We start from the raw sequence: 24,634 nt of genomic DNA, 5'->3' as shown, positions 1-24,634 counted from the left end.
ATGATTCATGACTAATGTGATTAACATGGTAAACTATTTTAGTTTAATATTTTATAAACTAATAATAGGTTTGAATGCATGTCACATGTATAAAATTTAAAATGAAATTAATTTTCATGCATCCGGATCCGTCAATGTATAGTTAGTGCTAAGAAATATAAATTTAATTCTTTTTTGCTTAATTATCTGCTAATTATGCTTCTTATGATGCCATCAAATTGGAAAATAAAAATAAAAAAAATTATACATAGTGCAATTTCTTTTAGTTTAGGACAAAAAGAAATAAAAAAAAAGACCTTGTGCTAGTTAAGTCCTTATTCCCCTAGGATGTAGATCCACTGCCACTTTGTTACTTCTATCAATGCCTCGACTGTTTTACCATATTTTTGGTGAATTTCTTGTCCCGGAATTCATGTTCAACAGATTCGGAAGATGAATTACCGGTTTAGCAGAGCATTCTAGAACCGGCCACCATTACTGTAGCTGAACCTTGATGTTTTAACAACTGATTTATCTAATGCTAAGTCCCTCAACTGCAACTTTCTTGAAATACAAGTTGAAGCAAATGTAGTATAACTTACATGATTAAACAAGCAGATATTCTCCTACTCATAGGCATCCATGCTTCACTGGCCTCTGATCGCAACTTCCTTGCCGCATCATTGCAGCAAAGAGGGGATCAGGACAAACTGAAGCTGTTTTCATGTATGTGATTCAGGGGGTTGCTTTACGCCCCTTTTCTAACTGATAGCAGCCAGTCACCCTATGTAAACCCCTAGCTGTGGCATCTTGAAAACACAATCGCTACTAGTTCACTTGGAAAGTTTGAAACACCATGAAGTTCAACTACACCTTGTCCCTTTTGGTTTCGTGTTTCATTTTATACTTAACCTTCATCAATGCTGCAAATTTCAACATTATAAACCAATGTACCTACACAGTTTGGGCAGCTGCTTCGCCAGGCGGTGGCAGGCGACTTGACCAAGGTCAAACATGGTCCCTAGATGTGGCTCCTGGCCCCACCAACGCTCGCATTTGGGGCCGAACCAATTGCAACTTTGATGCCAATGGCCAAGGCCAGTGTCAGACAGGTGATTGCAACGGGCGCCTCGAATGCCAAGGCTATGGAAAGCCTCCGAATACACTAGCTGAATTCGCCCTAAACCAGCCTAACAACTTAGATTACTTCGACATTTCCCTGCTTTATGGATTCAACATCCCATTGGAGTTCAGCTCCGTTACTCCTTGCCATGATATCAGATGTTCAGCACCTATTGTTGATCAATGTCCAACTCAGCTAAGAACTCCAGGTGGGTGCAACAATCCTTGCACTGTTTTCAACACAACTGAGTACTGTTGCACCAGTGGCACTAGCTGTGGCCCGACCTTCTTCTCCACGTTCTGCAAGGGCAGGTGCCCTGATGCTTATTGCGATCGTCGAGATGATCCTACAAGCTCTTTTACTTGCCCAAGTGGTACAAATTATACGGTTGTTTTCTGCCCTTAAAGAAATCCAGATATTTTAAGGTTCTTGGGACAGCTTATATGCTCCAAGAACTTCACTAGAAAAGTAGATTTTGAAGAAATAAGCGCATATGTGATCCTTCTTGTGATGATCCACAGTAATTGCAACAAATTTGAGCACCTATAGCTTTGTGCGATTGAGAAATCAAAGCCAGAACTTGGGGGCTTTCCAAGCTTATGTGATGTCCTTCTAATTCATTCTTTTCCATTCAATCGGTACTAGCTTAATTATCTTTATTAAGCCTGCCGAAAAGGATTGAACCAACAAATTTGAAAAAAAAATTTTCAGATTACAAAATATTTAAAATTCAAGATATGGCTTTGGTTATCAGCCCATCACGGCCCAATTAAGGGTCCACCTAAAGACACTTGAAACTTGAGGACAAACAGACAGAGGACTTGATGTAGTTTGGTGGTTTCTAGTTGGGCTCCCAGTGCTTTTTTTGTCCACAGCTCTCTTTCAGATTTTTCGTATTTCCACCAGCCCATGGAATTTAATTTACAAAAATGAATTTAAATATATCTAGAAATTAAAGATTTAGAATCCAAATTCCCTGTCCCCTCCCAATTTCATAAGCCCCCTCCTTCCCCTACTAGAATATATATATATATATATATATATATATATCATTCTACTGAGAAAACGATTTCAGAAAATTACTACAAACAATATATTGCAAGTTTTCTCAATTGCATACCAATTGTGCTAGCTTATGGAAGTGATAAATAAATCATTTTTGTTCAGCTTTTCCTTTTGGCTGATTCTCCCATTGACAATCATCTTTGCTCTCTCAAAAAAAAAACGAAGAAAGAAAGAAATGAACTACACCCTTTCAAATAGTGAATAAATTGAATATAAATAAAACGATAAATAAATATCTTAACACTCAAACATAATGCTAGTTAAGTCCTTATTCCCCTCAGGGGTAAAAAAAAGGACATCAATGTACGGATAGGAAAATTATTAAACCAACTCGAAATTAAAGCATGCCCTCGCTATTATCCACCAGGTGACAAATGGCAGGACTATAATTATTTGGAGAGCAAATTTATTTAGATCAAAATATTTATGACCATTTTGGCACATGAGCCCCAATACTGGATCAAAAAACTGAACTGGATCAAAGCATCTCCCCTACCTTTTCTCCAACCCTGTCCTCTTGCAGCCAACTTTCTTCCTCCCACAGGGGAGGAGGGCCATCCCTCTAATTTCTTTCTTCTTTTCTTATTTTGTTTAAATAGCAGCTTTTCTTAAGTTTTGTTTAATAGAACTGTTCTCTCTCTCCTAAATTTTTTATCTCTCTTAAATTCTTTTAATAGGAGTTTTGTTCTCTCCTTAGATTTCTTTTTTGAAAGTTTTGAAAGTTTTGATACTTTTCTTATTAGATCTGAAATTTCTAAAATTTGTTTTGTCAGATCTAAAATTCTCAAATTTGTTATGTCAAATCTAACTTGCTCTATGGGCCAAGTTTGTTTAACATCAAATCTGACAGTTCAAGACAGGCGCAGAATACTGCCATGCATAGAATGGAGCTGCAGTTGTGATTCATCTGATATAAAAACATTTTGGGTTATTTCATGGTGGTATCTTTTAATTTTCAAATCTATTCCTAATGTTTTTTATCTGTTGTATCAGATCTATTATTCTTACTGCATGTTAGTTTGATATATCTTCTGCTATTAATGTAGATTATGACAATGAATTATGAAATTCTTTTTAAAAAAAATGATAAAATGGGTACCTTAAAAAAATTTAATTGTTTTTAAGAAATTTGTAAACAAGAACTTTTAAAGCTGTTTTCCATAAAAGTTAGAATAATTTGTTAACAAATCGACGCCAAATATCTTTCTTGTTATCTTTTTTTTTTTTTTGTTTCCTTTCAAACCAAAAAAAAAAAATGAAAGCGGTAAACTTTTCAAAACTTAATTAAATTAAGAAAAAAACTATACAAATAGCCCTTTACGTATTGCATTTATAGTTATTTACTCACTCACTTATAAGATGATACAAATTCGTCCCTCACATATACAAATTACACCATTTTAGTCTCAAAACCCATTTCAGAAAACTTTTTGCACTAAAAATATGGCGTGATCACAATTCACACATGCTTATAGTTTTAGGGGCAAAATAACTATTACACAAGCACGATTTATCAATACCATTTTTCATTTTGTTCTTTTATTGTTTTCCTGGCAATTACAAGTTTTATTGGTGATCAATGTGCTTCATTTTTTCTTTCATTTTTTTTGGTAATTAGTCTTCTTTATTGTTGTCAGCAATTAAGATAGATGATTTTCAGTTTACATATCATTGAAGCAATTTGTGAATCTCTTATGCTAATTAATTTTCTTAAAAAAAAGTGTTGGATAATCTTTCAATCATTTAATTGGTTAATTATAATAGTATTTGAACAAAAATTTTAGTGAGTAAACTAAAGCGAATGGTCTGTGAACAGATTCCAAGTTATCTTTGATTTGTCGCTTACTTTGATAAATGGAATTGGAATTAGAGAAGGAATTATGGAAAACTATACATAACTAGAGATCAGGCAGGATGGTAGAATATCATCTTGTTTTTTGCTATGATTGTTATACCTGGGCATTTGAACCCAGAAAAGGTATATCCATGCGTTTTAATTTTACTGCCCCTTTAATCCATTTGATTTGGCATGAAAAACAGCTTTTACTGGAACAATAAGCCTTACTTTATTTAAGGTGCAAAAGCAATCACGTGTGCAAGAAATCTTTTTAGTTGATTATTCATGACTGTGTTCTTTTTTAATTATACATGTGAAAAAGTAATGTAAACAAAAGTCCAATATATATTAGGATTCTAGCATGTTAAGTCTTGCCTTATAAAATTAGGATTTTTTTTTGAGTTTTGAAATTTAAATTTCTTCAGCCATTTTAGGCATATTAAATATTGTGGTCATTGGTATTTGAGTTGTGATTTGATTTTTCCTAGAAAGAAAATCTCGGAACTCTTTGGTGCATTTTTGTAGAGACATTATCTTCATTGAGTGGTGAGCTTTATATTTTCTTCACAGGTTTTAAAAACCTTTTTCAGTTTTTTGAGTGATTTATTAATCGAAGAATCTTTTATGCATCCGTGGTTATTGTTAACCTCAACATATTAGAAATTGGCTTTAAGTGGATGTTGTTACATATGTGACTTTTGATTTCGATTAAAATTAAAATCAAAATTAAGCATGTTGTTGCTGAATTCTTAAAACTTTGATGTATTAGTATGCGAAGGTATTACAACCTGTCATGGCAATGGTAGTTTGCTAGGTAGAGATGCTTTATTTAAAAAAAAAAATTGTTTTTGACTTTTTATTATAAAGTTGTTGAGTGTGAAATTCTTTGGCTCCTATTAGAACTTTAGGTCTGAATTTTATGATTTAGGTATATGAGTCTCGTTATTTTTGATGGGCCACGAACCAATGATGCTTGAAAGAGCAGATTCTTAGACATTAATTAACTATAAGCATGCAACATAGTGATTATCTCATTGTCTTAACTTTGTAAGCGTATAATTATCGATTATTTACCATTGTTATAATTTTGGCCATGCCTTGCAATTAGTAAATAATTGCAATATTTGTGGACATATGTTATGTTTCAAATGGTTTCAGTTAAAAATTGTGGTTGAAATGACTAATGAAAGTAAGTATCAATATGACGTACTTTTATGGATTCTGAATTTTTTTGTGCCTTCCCTTCATATTAGAACCTAATTTCCAAGGATAAGTGATTAATTGTTATAATGTTCATGTATGTAAATAATTTTATCACAAAATCTAAATAATTTGAGATAATACATATTTCATCTCAAACTTAATTGATAATCTGTTGAAATGTAAAAAGAAAAAAGAAAGAAAATATATGTTAGATTATCAATCTAATTTACATATAATATAATTGAGTGTTTAATAATTAATATATGCGAAAGAAAAGGAGAGAACTCATGATCAATTAACCGTTCATAGTGCAAAATGATAAGCACATGTAGTATGCCCAATTTGAGACCAACTATAAATCCAAAAGAGAAGAAAGATATGAGAAACTAGTGGCATTAAAAACTAAAAAAAAAAAAAAAAAGAAGTTTAAATAGTATTCATAATACACGTCTAAAATAATTTCTTTCGTTCATATCAAGAGGACAGGGTGCAAATGTCATTTCCTATTGTCGTCAAACATATAATAGAAACCATTACGTATATTTTTAGGTAGCTTTATAAGGTAGCTTGTAATAAGACACCTAATTTACTAAGTAATATAAGGTAGCTTGTATATCAATGGTATAATAAGGAATTTCATACATTTTTAGGTACTACGTGCACATGTGATGAAAATATTTTACTTGTCAAATAACATAAGATTTCTTGTGACGACCCCACCTTCTCCTAGGGCATACCCTAGAAGTTAGTGGATCGCCTGCCTGGCTCTCGCCAGGATTCACTCACTCACATTAACTTCAGAGATAACATTACCATTGGACAACTGAACATGCACTCTTAAGTACATCTCCAATCAGTTTGAAACATAAATTTGTCCAATAAAAGAAACAAAATGCCTATTCTAAATATCCATTCTTAATATCACACCAATTCAAACAAAAATTCAACCGTCTCAAAATTCAAAAGAGACAATGCCTACAGAATAACAGATCTTCCCAAAATAACTTTCTAGTTCAATCCAATCACTCTTCAATCTCCGACTCCTGTAAGGAAAACAAAGCTAAAAGGGTAAGCTTAAAGCTTAGTAAGCAAGCAGGGGCAAAATGGTAATTTTGTATCAAGTCAGATATTTATGCCACAAATACATCAAAATCAAAGCAAAAGTAACAAAACAATTCAAGGATACGGATTGGCTCCAAAGCCAAATCATTCGCCACGCGCGATCACCTGTCGACCCTCCGTCGACCACAAGGAATGGTCCGTAGAACTCCGCTTTCTTCCTCCGACCACCTTACGCCCACTCTGGCCAGTATCCACACACACACAAATGGCTCGAGCTTCGAATCGTATTCGAATTGCATTCACAAAATTGGTGATCTTAAGGATAGCTTGGACTAACTTCGACCAAACCCTAACTGGCTCGAATAGTCCGTCTAGCCTTTAGATCGGGCCCACTCATAGTTCCACATCACACACACACAAAAGGTCATCCCAAGCCACATGCTTCAGGGATTCAGTCCCAACACAGTTCATATATCATAATTCATATCTATTGCAATACAAATTAGGGTTTAGGTCGAGTGAGATAAAGTACACGCTCGCCTAAGCACCTTTATATCACACACAATTCATATTGGTGACATTTAACACATAAACGTCCCAGTTACTTACTTAGAATACAAAAGTAGACAAAAACGGCACTTGGTCATACTCAACCGTCAGTGGGTCCCACCGTCTCCGAGCACTTCGTTACCGTCTGTGACAGAAGGTTGAGTCATAACATTGCTCAAACAGGTATCCAAATGCATACGAATAAGGAAAACAGCAAATGTGACCCATGTGCGCGCGGAAATGGAAAACGGAAACGGAAACGGAAACGGCAACTTGTCCGTTTTGGCGTCAAGAACTGTTTTGAACACAATGTAGGTTACGATTGTCGGATCGAGGCGTATGAGATACCGTCGCGAAGCTAAGGAGAAAGGCTATAACTTTCATGCAGACACCTAAATCCAGTTCTGAACGGAATCAGGTCATAAGTATGAAACAATGTGCCAGGAGTTCGCACGTTTAGATGACAGACAGGGTCTAGTGGAAGAACCATAACTCACAACTCACAGACCCAAATCAAGAAATTCCAAAGGCATTGGAAAGCTAAGACATAAGGCTAAAACTTTTATGTTTTGGCCAAGACTTGGATCAACTCAGAACCGAACGAAAAGTGGGTGTCAAAGTACCTGTCAGAACTGCCCAGTGTTCCAGGCAGTTCTGACACACGATCTTGTTTTGGCTATAACTGGAGCTACGAAGCTCGGATTTGGACACACTTTATACTGTTTTGAATCTGAAACAGAGCTCTACAGTTCTTATGAAGACACCACCACCCAGTTTCATCATTATCCATGCAAACTGAGCATGGTCAGAAGCTAATCTACAAAACATGGTCAAACCAGAATTTGAAAGCTAAGTGAGGGTTTCGGCTATAACTCAGCCTACACAGATCCGTTTGCCCTGAAATTTTGCAGGCGCAACAAGAACTTAAGAAGCTAAAACTTTCATGTTTTGGACAAATCCTGAATCAGTATGCAGCACAAAGAAAAACATAGCCAAAATTCAGATTCTGGGCTGCCTTGTTTTCCAGTTTAACAGGTTTCGCACGTCGCAAACGCATGGTCTGTTGCTATGGTTCTCATGCAAGTTTTCTAACCAACTTCATACCAACCAAACACACATAAACCACCTCCTATTTGCCCTACAACAAAACTGAAATTCCTTTCCCAAATTAATCCAAAAACTTACCAAACACTAACCATAATATAGCTTCTAGCATGAGGAACAAAAGGAAAGGCAACGAGAAAGGCAGCTTTGCCATCCTTTGGTATTTTGATCATAACTTTTTCAAAACTTATTAACTTTATCATTTTCAAACCATGAAACATACCTATCTTCAAGTTTAACGTGTATACTCATTCAATCCAATATACTTTCTCAATCCAATATTAATTATGGCTTATAGATACTCCACTCCTTGTTTTAACAAAACTTAAAGTTATTTGTAAATTAACTTAGTCCACAACCTTCACCTCTCACAATTTATAATCTTTGAATTACTAAGAAAACCAAGTTTAAGCGATTAGAAGTCATTTCATGAATACGGCTATAACAAATTACTTTAGAGTTTCTAAAATATCAAATAAGTTTTAACTCATTGCCATACAACCTATCTACATAAATTCAGCAACAAAACTTCAAGTTTTCATCCAATAACTTCATTTTTCACTTGATTAAACCACCAGCTACTTAACTTACATTTAATCTAACATGTATTAGGTGAGAAACATTTAATTGTAACCAATGGTTTGTTCAAACTATGCACACAAATCAGTCTTAACTATCACAGCTTTTAAGCAATCCCTTAGCTACGTATAAATCGGTCCAATGTTTGCCGTTTCACTCAAGTTCCTCCTTCCAAGTTTTTATCCCAATTAGACATGTTAACCACGTTTATTAAACTACAAATGAGCCTTGTACAGAACACAAAAGATTGTGCAGCTCACTCTTCACCAAAGAAAACTGATCAGTCTATTTTTTCTTCTCTCTCGGCTGTGAAGTAAGGAACTACGCATTTCATAGCTTTTCCTCCCTAATTCATTCAGTTTAAACCCAATTCATTGAGTTAATATACTGATTAAACTATAGAGTATCATCAAATATCAGGTAAGAGAGTTCACAGAATTGAAATTGGAAAGGAAAAATGGTTCTCACTTAATACCCTCCCTCTCGGCTATCCTTCTCTCTCCCAACAGATTGCTTCATTTTTGTTCGTTAAAATCCACATGCAAGAGTTGGTTGCTAAACTACAGAGTATCCTGAGCAAACACACAAGATGGCAGCCAAGGAAAATCAGAACAACTCTGGTTTAGCTCACGATCTTCCTCCTCCTGCATTTTTTCCAGAATTTTAGCAGCAATCCATTTAACACCAATTTTCTCCAATAATCTCTTCAGTTTATGTTCAAGTCTTTCATGCATGTTCAGACCAAGTTAATATACACTATATATTACAGTTTAACGCAAAGATTCAAGGCCAAAATTCATGAAGACAGCTAGAAATCTGTCCATTTCCCCCCTCGGTTAACCTGGAAAAATTCCAGCAGAAGTCTTCCCACGATTTCTACTAGAGGTGTCAAAATGGGTAACTTGGACGGGTTTGGATTGGGTAAAATGAGTAATGGGTATAAGTGAGTCAACTCATTTATATCCATTTAATTAAATGGATATAAATGGGTAAGTCAAAAAATGAATTGGATAACTCAATTACCCATTTATAACCCATTTATTTTAACTTTTTGCAAACTCATTTAAATTCATTTTTGCAAACTAAGTTATCAATTTATACCACTCTTTGTACCCATCATTAGTTTTAAATATTTACTTATAATGTTCAATAAACTTAATTATCAATTTTTTTTCATTTATACTCTATGTCACAAAATTACCTATTATTTAATAATTGAATAATAAGAATATAAAATTTTGAACTAAATACTATAAAAATTAATATAAAAACTTAATCCAAAAATTTTGAACCCCTAACATTTTTTTCACATATAAATTTAAAATTTCATTTTATAAAGATAAAAAAATAGGCTAAAATTTATCATAAATTGGTAATGCTAAAAAATGAGTAAGTTAACAAACTAAGATAAAATAAAATAATAAGATAAAACCAACAAATAATAATAATAATAATAATAATAATAATAATAATAATAATAATAATAATAATAATAATAATAAAACAAAAGTAGTTAGCATTATGACAAAATGAAAAATTTGAAAAAAAAAAGGCGGGGGAAAAGAAGAGACTTGGGGGGAAGAGAATTCTAAATGGGTTAATTGGATTTGATGGGTTACCCAATAATGTCCATTTATTAAATGGGTATTATTGGGTAACCCATTTATACCCATATACAAAAATTTAAGATACTCATACCCATCTATTCATGGGCGGGTATAGGTAAATTTAGTTAAGTGGGTTTGATTTGCCACCTCTAGTTTCTACCAAAATTCCAACTTTTCCCTAGTTTCTTCAACTAAACCCCTTATGAAACCTGAGATAACCATAATTCTTGCATTTCTCACATTAGTTTCCATTTTTACGCTAATAACAGACTGCAACTTCCGATAATATACTCCCGGTTCCTGTAACTTCAGTCCAGTTCCAAACTTGTCTTCTTTATCAGATTTCCTTCGGTTAAAACTCATTATTCCTTGCTAAAACTAACATGCATCTTATATATTCACTGGTATTTAGTAAATAAAGGATTACTACAGAAATTCTTTTACCTCTTTTCCGTTAAAACACAGCAAATTGTTGACTGCTCCTATTCTTAGCTTCGGTTTCCTCGAACTGCAACAGCTTGCACTCTTTCTCTCGGTGAAAGCTGAAAGCTAATCAGGGATGGAACTAGCAAAGTTTCTCCTCCTATCGATCACTGGCTTAGCCCTCAGCTTTAGTGTTTAGAAGGAAGAAAATAGTTGGCTCCCTATTTTCTCTCGGTTATTGCCGCCCAAGAAGAAAATGCAGAACTCTCTCTCTCTGGTTGCAACTTTTCTATCACTCTCTCGGTCGACAATAACTAGGTAGCTGATCCCTCTAGCTCTTCATCAGTCGGTGGTCTCCAAAACCCAAGGTCTCCACACAATTCCACTTCTAATATCAGACAACTCTCACGGCTGCATGGTAGCTCCCCCGCAACTCTAGGTTAGTTTAGTCTTTTAACATTATTTCATCTATTTTACCAATCTGCAATTTTTTTCCTTAATTCACTTGTTAGTTCCTAATCTTATTTGTATTTCCTTAATCTCATAAATTCTCACACATTAATTTTTAGGAAATTAACTAAACAAGTTGCTTAGCACTAACATATGTTTAATTCATACCAATTACGGTATACACCATGTTTTTATTTGGTTCGTACAGTTTGTTTTATAAGTTTTAAATTTAAACGTTTAATTAATCTATGAATTGGTATATAATAATTCTAATGGCGAAAATGGAAATAATACATGCATGGTTTACACAAAAATTTTCTAGGGCTTTCACATTTCTTATTAGAACTCCACTTTTATTCAAGACATCACTCTTGAATAGGAGTGCAAAAAATTGGAAACGTAAACTTCTTTTCACTGTAAAGCAGTATTCAATTCATTCAAAAGTTATAAAAAATATAGCCAAGTTCTTAATTGTTCATTACTTTACAAAATGATACTTAAAGTAATGACGAAAGGTTAAATTGACCACATCAGTTAAATTTTTTTTGAACTAAACTAATTTTATGAAGAACTGAAATAGAGTAGTAGTACAAGCATTTGTTATTACCAAAAGGTTTTAGGTGATTTAAGGATAGAACTTTGGGGATCTGTATCTTTTGGAAAAAAATATTTGGATCTTAAATTTAGGATTTGGGAGAGTAAATGGATAAATGGATGGATCATGGTTTACACTATCCATTTAAATGACATCCATCTAGATCCATTTATTAAATGGTTTTAATTGGATTGGATCAATTTGATCCACTATCCATTTAATTAAAACCATTTATCAACCATATATCCATTTTGCCACTTCTATTAGAAACCATTACGTGGAATCTGACAATCATAGCTTCAAAACACTGGTGAATCCATTAACCAATGTTAACAATTATAACATTTTCTATGAAAGACTTGGGATATTAAAATAAAAAAAATAATTTAGTTATAAACAACAATTTTGATTTTAAGTTTAAAAATATCATAAGATACATTTTTGTAAGTATTTAATCAATATATAAGTATGATATCATCCGATTCTTCAATTCCAACCCAACCCGCTAAGCCTATTGACTCTCAATTCTTGAGTTCCGTCGTGTCATTAACTAGTCTTAGTTTCAACACACTTATTATTAGTAATTCATTGTCCAGGATATTATCTATTAATCAATATTTGCATGCTTTTCAATTATGAGAAAGGGAGCTTTACAACAAGAAGGAAAGCATGTAATTCGGAAAGAACAAAATATTGAAAAAAGAATGTGGAAACAAACAATATTCCCTGAACAATGGTATTTAGTATCGACCTGCAATTACCTCACCAACAGTACACAAAATCACTTTTAATGTCTATCTTATTTTTACCCATAGGATCAAACATCAAATGGCTCCGCAAGTCTGTTATTTATTCCTGATTTACAAAGTCAAAGGTAATTGGCCAAGTGAGACTGTTTTTACCCAAGCCTAAATAATCCAGATCTTCCAAAAGAAACAATGATCTTGGAATGCTTCCGGTGAAGTTATTGCTGTTGAGGTTGATGTGTTTCAAGTGTGGGTAATTCATCCAACAGTCAGTAATTTCTCCTGATAGAGAATTCTCCCGAAGATCTAGATACCAAAGAACTTGATTTTCATTCTTCACTTCACACAAAATGTGAGAGATGCCTCCTGAAAATAAATAGTTGGAAATTAAGTTCTAAATATGTCAATCAATGATAAATTAATTGGGTGTGTAGGCAACTGAATATGTTTGATTGTTGTGTGCATATAAACCATAACAGTTTTAGAGATATTTGAATTTTTACCATAAAATTAATTGTGAGAAAGTTCCATGTGGACCAATGATGGGTTGAATAATTAAGAGGAAATAGCCATTGAATGTGCTTGACTATAACGCACATATAGACCTTTAACAATTTCAGTAATATTTGCACGCTAACCATGGAGTTGATTGTGAGAAAGGTCTACGGATTGCAATGATGAGTTGAATAGCCAAGGTGGAATGGTATCTAAAATTCTTGCGATGGATAAGTCCAAAAACTAAAGGAATTTTTGTGATCGGATCCATGTAGGAAATTGGGGACCCAGCTTCCACGAGCCCAATCCAAGTGTGTTAGATTGGGCATGAGGAGTCCAACTTGCACTTACTTTCAAGGTCAAGGAGTTTCCAGATGCATCAAAATATGTTAAAGCTGTCAGATTGTCGAAGTGACTCTCACTCACAATGCCTTCCATTGAATTGTCGTCAATGTGAAGCTCTTCAAGTTTGGAAAGCTGCCCAAGACTTTCAGGAAGAGTTCCAGTGAGTTTGTTGTGAGACACATCCCAGTGCACCAAGGATGACAGTTTTCCTAAATTTGATGGAATTGAACCAGATAGAGCATTATCATTTAGCCAAAGTTCTTTGAGCTGGCTACATCTTCCTAAATTTGATAGAATTGAACCAGATAGAGCATTATCAGGTAGCCAAAGGAGTTCTAGCTTGGTACATCTTCCTAAATTTGACGGAATTGAGCCAGATAGAGCATTATAACCTAGCGAAAGGTATTTTAGCTTGGTACATCTTCCTAAATTTGATGGAATTGAGCCAGATAGAGCATTATCACCTAGCCGAAGTTCTTTGAGCTGGGTACAGTTGCCAACCGTGCTTGGAATTGGACCATTCAAGTGATTACTAGTCGCAGCAAGTGTAATCAAGTCCTTTAATGTGAATACTTCACTTGGTAAAGAGGAGCTAAGGTTGTTAGAAGATAGAACAAGATATTGAAGGTTGGAAATGTTGGCAATAGAGCTTGGGATAGAACCTTGAAAGTCATTGTCGCGAAGGTCAAGTGAAATAAGGGAAGTTAAAGTGGATAATTGGTTTGGGAGGAAGGTAGCGAAGTTATTTGCTGATAGATCCAAAGATGTAAGGGAACTCCAATTCCAAATTCCATCCAAGAAGCCTTCGAAATAATTCCCCCAAAGGTTGAGAGAAATGAGATTGTTAAGATAAATAAGCTCATCTGGTAGTGAACCATTCAGATAGTTGAAAGAAAGATCCAAGTGTTGGAGGGAAGTCAAGTTCCAAGGACCTCTGGGCAATGGGCCTTCAATCGAGTTATCACTTAAATCAAGAGAAGCAAGGGCAGTAAGACCGAAAATCCATCTAGGGATGACGTGTCCAAGAAAATTTTTAGAAAGATCTAGGACAGTAAGAGAAGAAAAGTTGGTATGGAAGACAAATGTATCTCTGCCAAGATGATGAGAAATTAAATCAAGCTAACAAGAGGGCAAATGTATCTCTACCAAAGAAAGGATCATGTTAATCACCTCTAGCCAATTAGACGATAGACTAAGGTTCACGCCACTCATGTCTAGGTGCTCCAGATTAGAGAGACCAACCAACCATTGAAGATAGGACGGATGGCCTCCTATGCTTAAAGTGCGTAAACTTGATAGGTTTTTTAAGTTGATAGGGAACCATTCCTTGAAATCCAGCTCCAGATAAATCCAGGTACCTTAAACTTCTGAAAGACCCAAAAAAATTGGGAATTGGAATTCCACTGAAATTATTTTGACTTAGATCAAGGTAACGCAAGTGAGTCAAATTTTGTAACGAATGACTGATTTTACCGCTCAATGGTGATTTAGGATCAGCAACCACCTCATCAGCTAAATCTAGAATTTCACTGGCAGGACTCTGGAGGTGAAGTTGAATCACGCGGCCACTTCGGTTGCTACAAACGTCGTGAATCCAAGACGAGAGTCTACCAAAGGGATCTTTCAAGTCTTTCTTGAAGTCCATAAGAACAGAGAGTAAAATTATTGCGAGTAAGAAAACAGAGAAATGGGTTGATCCACCCATGGTCTTGGGAAATGTCGGAAGAAATACACAGCATTCGGCTAGGTTGCAGTTAGCTATATAGAGCTGGCTGGCAGTGGTCGTCAAATTATGATGGAAGAAATGCACAGTTGATGTAAAGCTTGACAGTTGATGTGGCTATCAATATCAGGCTTGGAATGCATATTTCATTTTTGCGGCGTTTACGTTGACAAGTGAACAATGGAAGACTCAGGAATCTGATTTCGAAAAGAATTTATTCGTTTTTGGCTTCATTATTGAGAAATTTTAACCTCAACAATGATTTGAAACAATTTACCAAGAAAATTACATAAACATAAAATTAACAAGTTAAAATGAGTATTGGGATTGGGGAAGAGGAAAGTTCTTCTTTTGTCTTTTTTTTTGGATTTTTTTATTGTTTTGTGTAAATTACATTGTTCAAAGCCAGATATTGTTACGAGAGATAAATTCACTCGTTCTACGCACATATATTAGGATTAATATTTTTGTGGTAACAATGCACTAAAATTAGTAAAGCCAGAAAATAAGGAGAAAAAGGAACATGAAAGCTGTTTTGATTGTTCTACTTTTGTGTATATGCTTTAATACAAATTGTAGTATCAAAATAATTTATCAGAGACGGACACAGGGTGGACAGGCAAGGGCAGCCGCCCTCCAAAAGTTCTAAAAATTTTAAAATTCTCCCTATAATTTTAGTTGTCAACTAAAATTTTATTATATTATCCCCCTAAAAAAATTATTTTTTTGTTACTTTGTTTAATTTCTTTGGATAAAGTGCCATATCAAACTAACAATTAGTTTCCTTATAAAAGTATGCCATTAATATCTACATTACCATACAGTTAGTATTATTTTTGAATAACAATTATAAAAATATAAAGTTTTCTTTTCCCTGAGTTTCTTATAACAAACCAACTCTTAGTTTCTTTGATAACTATAATTTTACAACAAAAACTAAGGTAATACTGTATCTGTTACATAGGAAATCAAAGACAAGGAAAACAAAAGAAAATTATTCTAGCTGTCATACAAATTAAAGAAGTTTTAACTATGATTTTGAATGCCTTACACTGACAGTAAATAGAATGGCAGAGAGCCTAATTTTAACATTTTTCTTTATACATTGTTTTGATTTTTTTTTAAAAAATTTCTTGCTTCTAATTATAATCTATTGTGCTTTTAATATGCTCTATTTGCTATATTATCATTGATGATTCATTCCACTAAACTTTTGAATTTGTCACTGATGCTGATGCATATTTTCAAGGGTAAATACATCAACATAACCGGTGAAGTTAATAAGAAACTTAATAATTCTGTTGATTTAAGTCTACATAAGATTGTTATACAAGTCATTGAAAATAGTTTATTGAAACTTTTCAGTATAGATGAAAGCCGTCAAAGATTATCGAATATATATGTGTCTTTAAAAAAAAAATACAAAGAAGAAGACGTCAGGGAAACACCTACATGCTAGTGAAGAAAATCATATCAAAATTGTTGTAAAGAAGCCAAAAATACACTAGAAATAATTGGTACTCTTTCACATTGGCGGCTGATGGGATGCTGTCTCCTCAAATTTTCAAGCAAAGACATAATCTGATTGAAGCCTCAGAGAGACTTTGAAAAGAATCTTTGGAAAGAATAATTCACTTTTGCTGATTGACAAGTCAACAATGGAAAACCATTGAAAACTCAAGTTTGATTTCTCATTTATGATTTTAGGCCATGATGTAATCTTTGAGTGGAATTTTGATTAGGATAAGAATGTATTCATTTTTGGCCAGAGTAGCGATAAATAAAAACTCGTATGACTTTTAACTGGTCTCAGTCTGATTTTAATATGTATATGTTGTAAAACTAATAAAATAAACTACTATAATATCAAGTGAAATATTGGAGAAAGAAGTAAAGAAATGGAGAGTGATATTCTTATTATTCCAACTAATACAAAAGTCCTCACAAAGGGTGTCAATGTACCTTTATATATAGGTACTACAAGATTAAAGGTACATCAATTCTATTAAACACCCACTACTATAAAAATATGAAGAAACCTATGAAACGGTTTCTCCACTACATGAATAGATTTATGGATTGTAACTTCTATACATAATATAGCCATAAATCATGAATTAATCCTCTTGGGAATACAAAGGGACATTCACATTTTTAATTGTTTCATAACACTCCCCCTTATATGTCCATTACACAAAGAATATGTCTCGTTAAAACCTTACTAGGGAAAAATCCAGTGGGACCAAAAACCCTAGTGAAGGAAAAAGAGTACACTATTTTTGTGTAATAATTTCTCCCCCTGATGCAAACGTCATCTGAGATCTTTTAATCGTCGCATTCCAATATTCTTCAATTGCACTGAGATATGGTACTTCAGGACCAAGTGTCTCTTCATCTTCCTCTTGCGGTCTAAAAGGATCCTTATTAGGATCTAGTGATCTGACAACCATTGGAGTACTTAATGTATATGTTTTATCCATATAAAATCGTTTTAATACCTTCTGGATATATGCAGTTTGGTGGACAAAAATTCCACTCTTCAAATGTTCAATTTGTAAACCAAGGAATTTTATTTTTTCAAAATCTTTAATATCAAATTCCTTCTTCAAATATTCAACATTATTTTGAATCTCTTCAAGAGTTCTAATCAGATTTAGATCATCAATATATATAGCAATGATCACAAAATTTGATCCATTTTTCTTGATAAAAACACATGGACATATTGGATCATTAGTATAACCTTCTTTAGTTAGACATTCATTGAGGCGGTTATACCACATATGTCCAGATTGTTTGAATCCATACAAAGACCTTTATAATTTACTAGAATAAATATCTTTAGGATTTGATTTGCATGCTTCAGGCATGTTGAATCCTTCGGGGATTCTCATATCATTTTCAAAATTTTCATATAAACATGCAGTAACAATGTCCATTAGACGCATATCTAGCTTTTCATGTATTGCAAAACTCACAAGATATCTAAATATGATAGCATCCACTACAGGTGAATACGTTTCATTATAATCAAATCCAGGTCTTTGTGAAAATTCGTGGGCTACAAATATTGCTTTATACCTCATAATTTCATTTTTCTCACAAATACCCATTTATATCCTACTGACTTTACACCTTTAGGTGTTTGGACTACAGGTCCAAAAACTTTTCTTTTAGCCAGTGAATCCAATTCAGATTGGATCGTATCTTTCCATTTTGGCCAATTATTTCTATACCGACATTCATCAACCGATCTAGATTCATGATCCTTATCAACTTCTGTAATATCAAGTGCTACATTTCATTAGGTTCCAATTAAATTTTCTATGATTTCATTCTCTTCAGGAGTTGGCTCTTCAGGAGTGACCTCTTCAAGAGATTGAATTTTGTCATGACATTTAATCTCCGGAGATATTTGAAATCAATTTATACTTTATTTAGGTAGGCCGGCCTTAAATTTATTTGTAGCACTTGTGCATGTCCTTCAGGGACATCATTTTAACCAGAGTATTTCCTGCAAGAGTAGTTGATTTAATGATTCTTCTGGAGTCGATAAATATATGCAACTTTCAACAAATGAAGAATTTCTTGAATTTCTAGTTCACATTATTTTGTATGAGGATCAGGGAAATCCAATTTTTTAGATGATTTCCTTTCGGTTGATTTTTTTTCCTCCTCCTAATGTCGGGAATCGTAGTTTATCAGAATAAATAAATCATTCAATGGATCACCCATCAATATTTTACGATATTTAATCGTAAAAGGTGATTCATACCCGACATAAATTTTAAATTTCTTTTAGATCCATATATAATATAAAGGGGATATATATAAATATTTCTCGGCTCTCAAATATTTTCACTTTTGCCAAATCATATATCTTTTGGGATCAGTAAACTTCTGGTTTACTGCAGGTGATGATTATAAATCAAATGAGAATGAAGACAACTATATCGATAACCATTTCTCTCTCAAATGGTTATTATAATATAATTAACCTTTATCTCACTTAATTTCTAAACATAATCTATATTATTGTCTCATTTAGTGTTTCAATTTGACATCCATTTCGACGGATATTCAAATTCAATAAATCTTTCGAGACATGGTAAAAAGTAGTGCTTTATTTATGATAAACTTTTCTCCTACAAGGAGAAATATAATAGTGGCTCTTCCGGAGCTTTCAATCACTTAAGCACTACTCTTTTGTCGGAAAATAGTGCATATAGTAGCACTTATTAATGAGACACATATCATTGTCACCATAATTCTTATGGGACAAATATCATCACCATAATTCTTTGATCCCAAATATTTAACATCCATTTCTTCTTCAGGAAGAAAAGTCAATTACTATTATAAATTAAATCAATCATCATACACCTTCAGGGCGTTTAAAGAAATTGGTCATGTGAAAATGCTATTATAATTTTGATTCGTCAAATGTACTTCGAGACATTTATCTTTAGGACCTTTATTTTCTTGTCCTTATCATTATTATCTCATTTCAAATGGTAACTTTTTCTCTTGTCATGGTAAAATACATATTTACCAAAATCATGGTCATGGTAGCAACCATAACTAGTAAATTGGAATTTAATCGCATTCACTTCTGGAAATGGACTAGAACAAGCATGCAATAAGTGCAAAATACTTCTCAAAATTTCTCTTAATATGGCTACTACAGGAGCATATTCGAGAAATCAATTGTTTGTGAATATCATTTTCAATATATCTTATGAGTAAAATTTTCTCGACACAATTTCAATTGAGAAGTAATTCTGAAAATTGCATAATTATGTTTTTGTAGCCACAGGTAAATTTATCATACCAGACTTTTGAAATAATGACCATCTTCTGGTGGCCAAATCTTTTTCGTTAAAGAACGACCATCTTCAGGTGGTCGGATCTTTTTCTTTAAATATTTCATAGGACAAGTAGATTCTCAAATATATTTTATTTTCTATAATAGCATCTCTAAAACTCAATGCATCAGAATATAAGTATTTATAACAAATAATTATAAAGATAAATAATTAGAATTAAAAGGAGAAATATTACCTCAAAGATGTCAAACAGTATATATTTGTGTTTAATGATTGCTCAGCAATAGGTACTTGTATTTTTTTATCATTCAAATGTTAGTCATAAGAAATTGAAATAAATTTATGTGCCAAAAATTTACCTCAATAAGTAGACAGAAGTTGCCGAAAAAATACGGGAAGAATCTCTTCTTTCACTTTTACTCAAGGTGGAGGCTCCGTTTTCACCTTTTACTCAAAAATAGAGACTCGTGTTGATAACGTGTTGTAAAACTAACAAAATAAGCTACTATAATATCAAGTGAAATATTGGAGAAAGAAGTAAAGAAATGGAGAGTGATATTCTTATTATTCCAACTAATACAAAAGTCCTCACAAAGGGTGTCAATGTACCTTTATATATAGGTACTACAAGATTAAAGGTACATCAATTCTATTAAACACTCACTACTATAAGAATATGAAGAAACCTATGAAACGGTTTCTTCACTACATGAATAGATTTATGGATTGTAACTTCTATACATACTATAGCCATAAATCATGAATTAATCCTCTTGGGAATACAAAGGGACATTCACATTTTTAATTGTTTCATAACAGTATATTTAATGTACAAGAGAAAGTTTTGTTTAATTCAAAGTTTTGTTTAATTAATCATCTTGTTCTCATGCACCACAGTAAGAACAGTATCATATTGAGACTAGTGTTTCATGGTTCGCACTTCAAATTTTCTCCAATAATTGTTCCTTTTTATTATGTGGTTTAGAGCTAGAAATTGGCCCCAGAGGTTAAAATCACTCTTTTTTAGCTCATATGCTAGGATTTAACTATTATTGCTATCACTAAAGCACTCATTTAGTAAGATTTTTTTGTTGTTGCACAATAAAGCCAGCAAATATGAAAAAAAAGAAACATTAAAGTTGCTTTGATTATTCTACCTTTGTAATTATTCTTTAATACAATTTGTAATACCAAAACAATTTAACGCAATCTCATCACTTAAGCATAGACTTTAAGCCTCTTGCCAAAAAATTCAAAAACCACCCGTTGAGATATTTACTCACATGAGGGTTAGCCCCTTAAACCAGGAACAAGTAAAGAATTAAGAGGAAGAAAGCATAAGAGTTAGAAAGTGGGTCGCAGTCGGACTGCCACTAGTTAGTATAGGCGGTTGAACCAGCCATGTATAAACAGAATGTAAATAACAGAATGTAAAAACAAGTTAGCGTTAGCTCAGGCGGTATAACCGACCATTGATTGTTAGTATAATCAAAAACAAAATAAAACAATTAAATGAATATAAATGTAGGTGGCTCAGCCAACCATTTAATTGAATTGAAATACAAGAAAATAAAAGAAAGCTTACAGATATGAAGCTTGCACAAGGGCTTGCTCCTTTGTTTGATCCTAAAAACTAAAATATAAAAACTAAGAACTTGTTTGGAGAGAAAGAGAGGAGAGTTTCTTCAAGCTAGAGAGAGAAGTTGTCTTGAAGAAATGGTGTTTTCAAGATGTTGAGTTTGAGGGGTATTTATAGCCAATTTTTCCGTAGTGCTACAGTACCCCGCTACAGTATTTGCTACAGTACTGCTTCAGTGCGCGCTACAGTGCTTTGTTTGTCTTTTGTTGCCGTGCATGCACAGTAACTTGCCGGACTGCTACAGTACTTCCAGTACTACAGTAAAAATATTTTTTCTGAATTTTTGTTCCGATCGAGCCAGCTTGAATATCTTGTTTTTAGAAGATAATTGCGGATAGCTCTTGTTTTGTTTCTTGAATCATTTTATCAATTTCAGGTGCTTGTGTTCCCCCTTGATGCTTGATCCAATGTTTGTGAAGAATTAGTCTCTGAATATTTTTTCGCCTCATGAAGCTTTGATCCTTCAAACTGCGAACTGTATAGTTTGTTGGTTTTGCAACAATGTTATTATGTTGATACCGAAGATAGGGAGGAATGCTTTGTCTAGTTTCAAGGTTGTAAAATACAACATTGAAGAATCTGATCCTATCTTCCCTGCATTGGTGTTTGTGAGAATAATATTCTTTTGCGATAGAATTATTGGCAAGGTATTGAGGAATCCATTCGTTGACTGTTGCTGAGTTTGTCATTGTTCCTGCAAAACAGAATCTGTTAGTTTTTTAGAAAAAGGTAGGAGGGCATTCGGATCAAAAAGTTGGGGTATTATGCCCTCGTTTGTAGTAAGGTAAGGAATAAGTTTACGAATGAAGGGTATTCCAAGAATAACATTATTGGATAATTTTTTGGCTAGAAGAAAGGTATTTTGAATGGATAAGGAGGAAAACTGAATTTGGACATTAGTTAACTTGAAATTAATTTCAAGTTTAGATCCATTAGCTCCTCTAAGAATATCATTGTTTTGTTCAAAGAATTGAGGTGGAATAAGGCTTTCAAGAATACAATTTTGGTCGGCTCCAGTATCAAATAGAGCTTCAGTTTCGATCACATAATTATTGCTAATTAGTAATCGAATCTGGACCAAATAATCCTTGTCTTCCTTTGGTTTCTTAGATAGTTGTTCTAGGAACTCAGAATCCTCTTGGTTGATAGATTCTTTTGGGGTTTGGTTTTGAAGAACAAGGCTGTTAAGGTCTTGTTTGGCTTTGATTGACCTAATTTCCTCCTTAATTAGATCAATTTCTGTTTGGAGGTGTTGAAGGGTTAGAGGTTTAACAGGGTTGGAGGGAAACCTATCAAGAATCTCTGTGAGATTGTAGGTTTTGAGAACTCTAGGGTCTCTGGCTAAAGGATTTGAAGAATTTGTGGCTTGGTTCAAGGATTCCTTGAATTTGTCTAAATAGAGTTGTCTTTTCTCTATTTCAGGAGTATCTTCAATGATGTCAAGAAGAAGGTTTTGATCTTTTGTCAAAACATTGATGGCGTGCCCTCCTTCTTCTTTATCACTGATGGATTGTGAGGAAGAAGATGTTGTAATATCATCCTCCAAATGGTTGAGATAATCTTCTTCTTCTCTTTCAGAATCAGTTTCTGAATCGATTAGAAGGTTTGAAATTTGGATTTTGACTTGGTCATCTAAATCCAAGGTACTAATCCTTTGGTTGAGTTTACAATAACGGGCTATATGCCCGGGTTTATGACATTTGTAGCAAACTGGAGAAGAGTTTGGGGTTTGAGGAGATTGTATGGGTAAAGGTTGTTTGGGTTGATATTTCTTTTTGTATATGGGTGATTTTTCAAGATGTTTTGTAGACTTGGGCTGTTTGTGAGGCTTTTTGTAACTATTGGGTAACCCAAACTGTTCACAAAAGGATCCAAGGTCTTTTCTCCTTTGGGCTCGATCCTTTGCTATTTGTCTGAGCATCTTGTCTTGTCTGCATACTTTGAGTGCAACTTGTTGAATCTGACTGGTCAACTGTCCATAGGTTATTTCTTCCCATGGTACAGTTTCATTGTATTGAGTCCTTAGTTCTTCTCGAACAAGGTCTCGTAAAGATTTTGGAAGACCATCAAGGAATTTTTCTTTTCAATAGGCCTTGTTGCCATCTGTCCTGGAATATATCCTGGCTAAGAACGTATCTTTATACCATCGGAAGTCTGAAAGACTTTTGCATTTGAGATTGTTTAATAGTTCCGATGATTTCTCCTTGAATATCCCTGGATCACTAATGAACGTTTTTGCAATAGTGAATATTAAGGTTGCTACCGCATCTGAGATAGTGTCTCCATCTCGAAGAATTGGTTCACCATTAGTATCCACCTTGACAGTACTGAGAATATTATCTTTGTCTTCTACAGTGAGATGTTCATCCCACCAACCTTTTAATTGCCCAGTAAATCCTGTTATTAGGATATGAGCAGCTAATTGGTCAGTACAGCCATGTGATGTTTTGTAGGCTGTTGCCACCATTGTCATTTGTTGAAGGATTGTAAGAATGTTGTATTCAGAGATCCCATCTATGCTCCATTCATATATGTTATTAGCATTATATGAATTTTGCAAGATGTTGGGCTTTTCTTCAAGAAGAATATCTGGATAAGTGGCTCTGGAATAATATAGTTTTTGTGGATTTCTCCAGTTGGTAATTTGGTTTTGTGAAGAAGAGGGTTGATGTAATTTGTTTAAGGTCAAAGACTCTTGAGGTCCTCCTTTGGTAATGGTGCAAGCTGTTTGACTAACACTTGCAGAGCCTTGGTTATTTGAGCCTTGTTTAGACAATGTGGTAGAAAAGGATTGTTCTATTTTGGCTATTCGTTTTTCTAATTGGGTTAAGGGTTTGTTTTGAAGTTCTTTTGAAACTTGGTTGGTATTTCATGGGGTTTGAAAATTGGGTTTGATGAAGAAGTGGTTGTAGAAGGATTTTTGGGAATAGGCCGGGTTAAAAGATATTCTCCAAGTGTTTGGACATACTTGTTGGTGTAGTTGTTTTGCTCATAAATTCCCTGGATGTCTTTGCTATTAATTGCTCCTTCATCCTGGATATTTTTGAGCTTGAATGGCTTGGCATTAATTTCCGTTGACTTGTATGTGAAGATGATTGACTTGGATGGTGGAAGTTGTGCTTGGATTTCTCCTTCAGCAGTTTGCCACCTTGTTACCACATTTGTCGTTTGCGAAAAAGGATAACCAATCCCTTTTTTTCTTGAATATACTTCAAACCAATCGAAGAACTGAATATGTTGTTTTGTTCTTCTAAGAAACCCATAGAATTCTTCTTGTATCTTTT

General features: G+C 33.8%; 2 protein-coding genes across 2 annotated transcripts; one reads left to right on the top strand and one right to left on the bottom strand.

Moving 5' to 3' along the window:
• Positions 1-7: 7 nt before the first annotated feature.
• Positions 8-1,575, top strand: LOC113770643 (thaumatin-like protein). The gene is made up of 3 exons (XM_027315170.1): positions 8-68; positions 616-705; positions 831-1,575. Exons 1-3 carry the CDS (start codon positions 8-10, stop codon positions 1,505-1,507), a joined length of 828 nt encoding a protein of 275 aa, XP_027170971.1. The 3' UTR covers positions 1,508-1,575.
• Positions 1,576-6,229: 4,654 nt separating this feature from the next.
• On the bottom strand, positions 6,230-14,867 carry LOC113770634 (probable LRR receptor-like serine/threonine-protein kinase At3g47570). Its single transcript, XM_027315159.1, has 3 exons — positions 14,636-14,867; positions 13,169-14,205; positions 6,230-6,250 (listed from the first exon to the last, which is right to left on the bottom strand). Exons 1-3 carry the CDS (start codon positions 14,865-14,867, stop codon positions 6,230-6,232), a joined length of 1,290 nt encoding a protein of 429 aa, XP_027170960.1.
• Between the last annotated feature and the right edge of the window lie 9,767 nt (positions 14,868-24,634).

The sequence above is a fragment of the Coffea eugenioides genome, chromosome 1 (assembly GCF_003713205.1).
Source record: "Coffea eugenioides isolate CCC68of chromosome 1, Ceug_1.0, whole genome shotgun sequence".
In the NCBI taxonomy this organism is placed as follows: domain Eukaryota; kingdom Viridiplantae; phylum Streptophyta; class Magnoliopsida; order Gentianales; family Rubiaceae; genus Coffea; species Coffea eugenioides.
The sequence above is the reverse complement of the archived record's forward strand: the minus strand, read 5'-3'. Positions and strand labels throughout refer to the sequence as shown.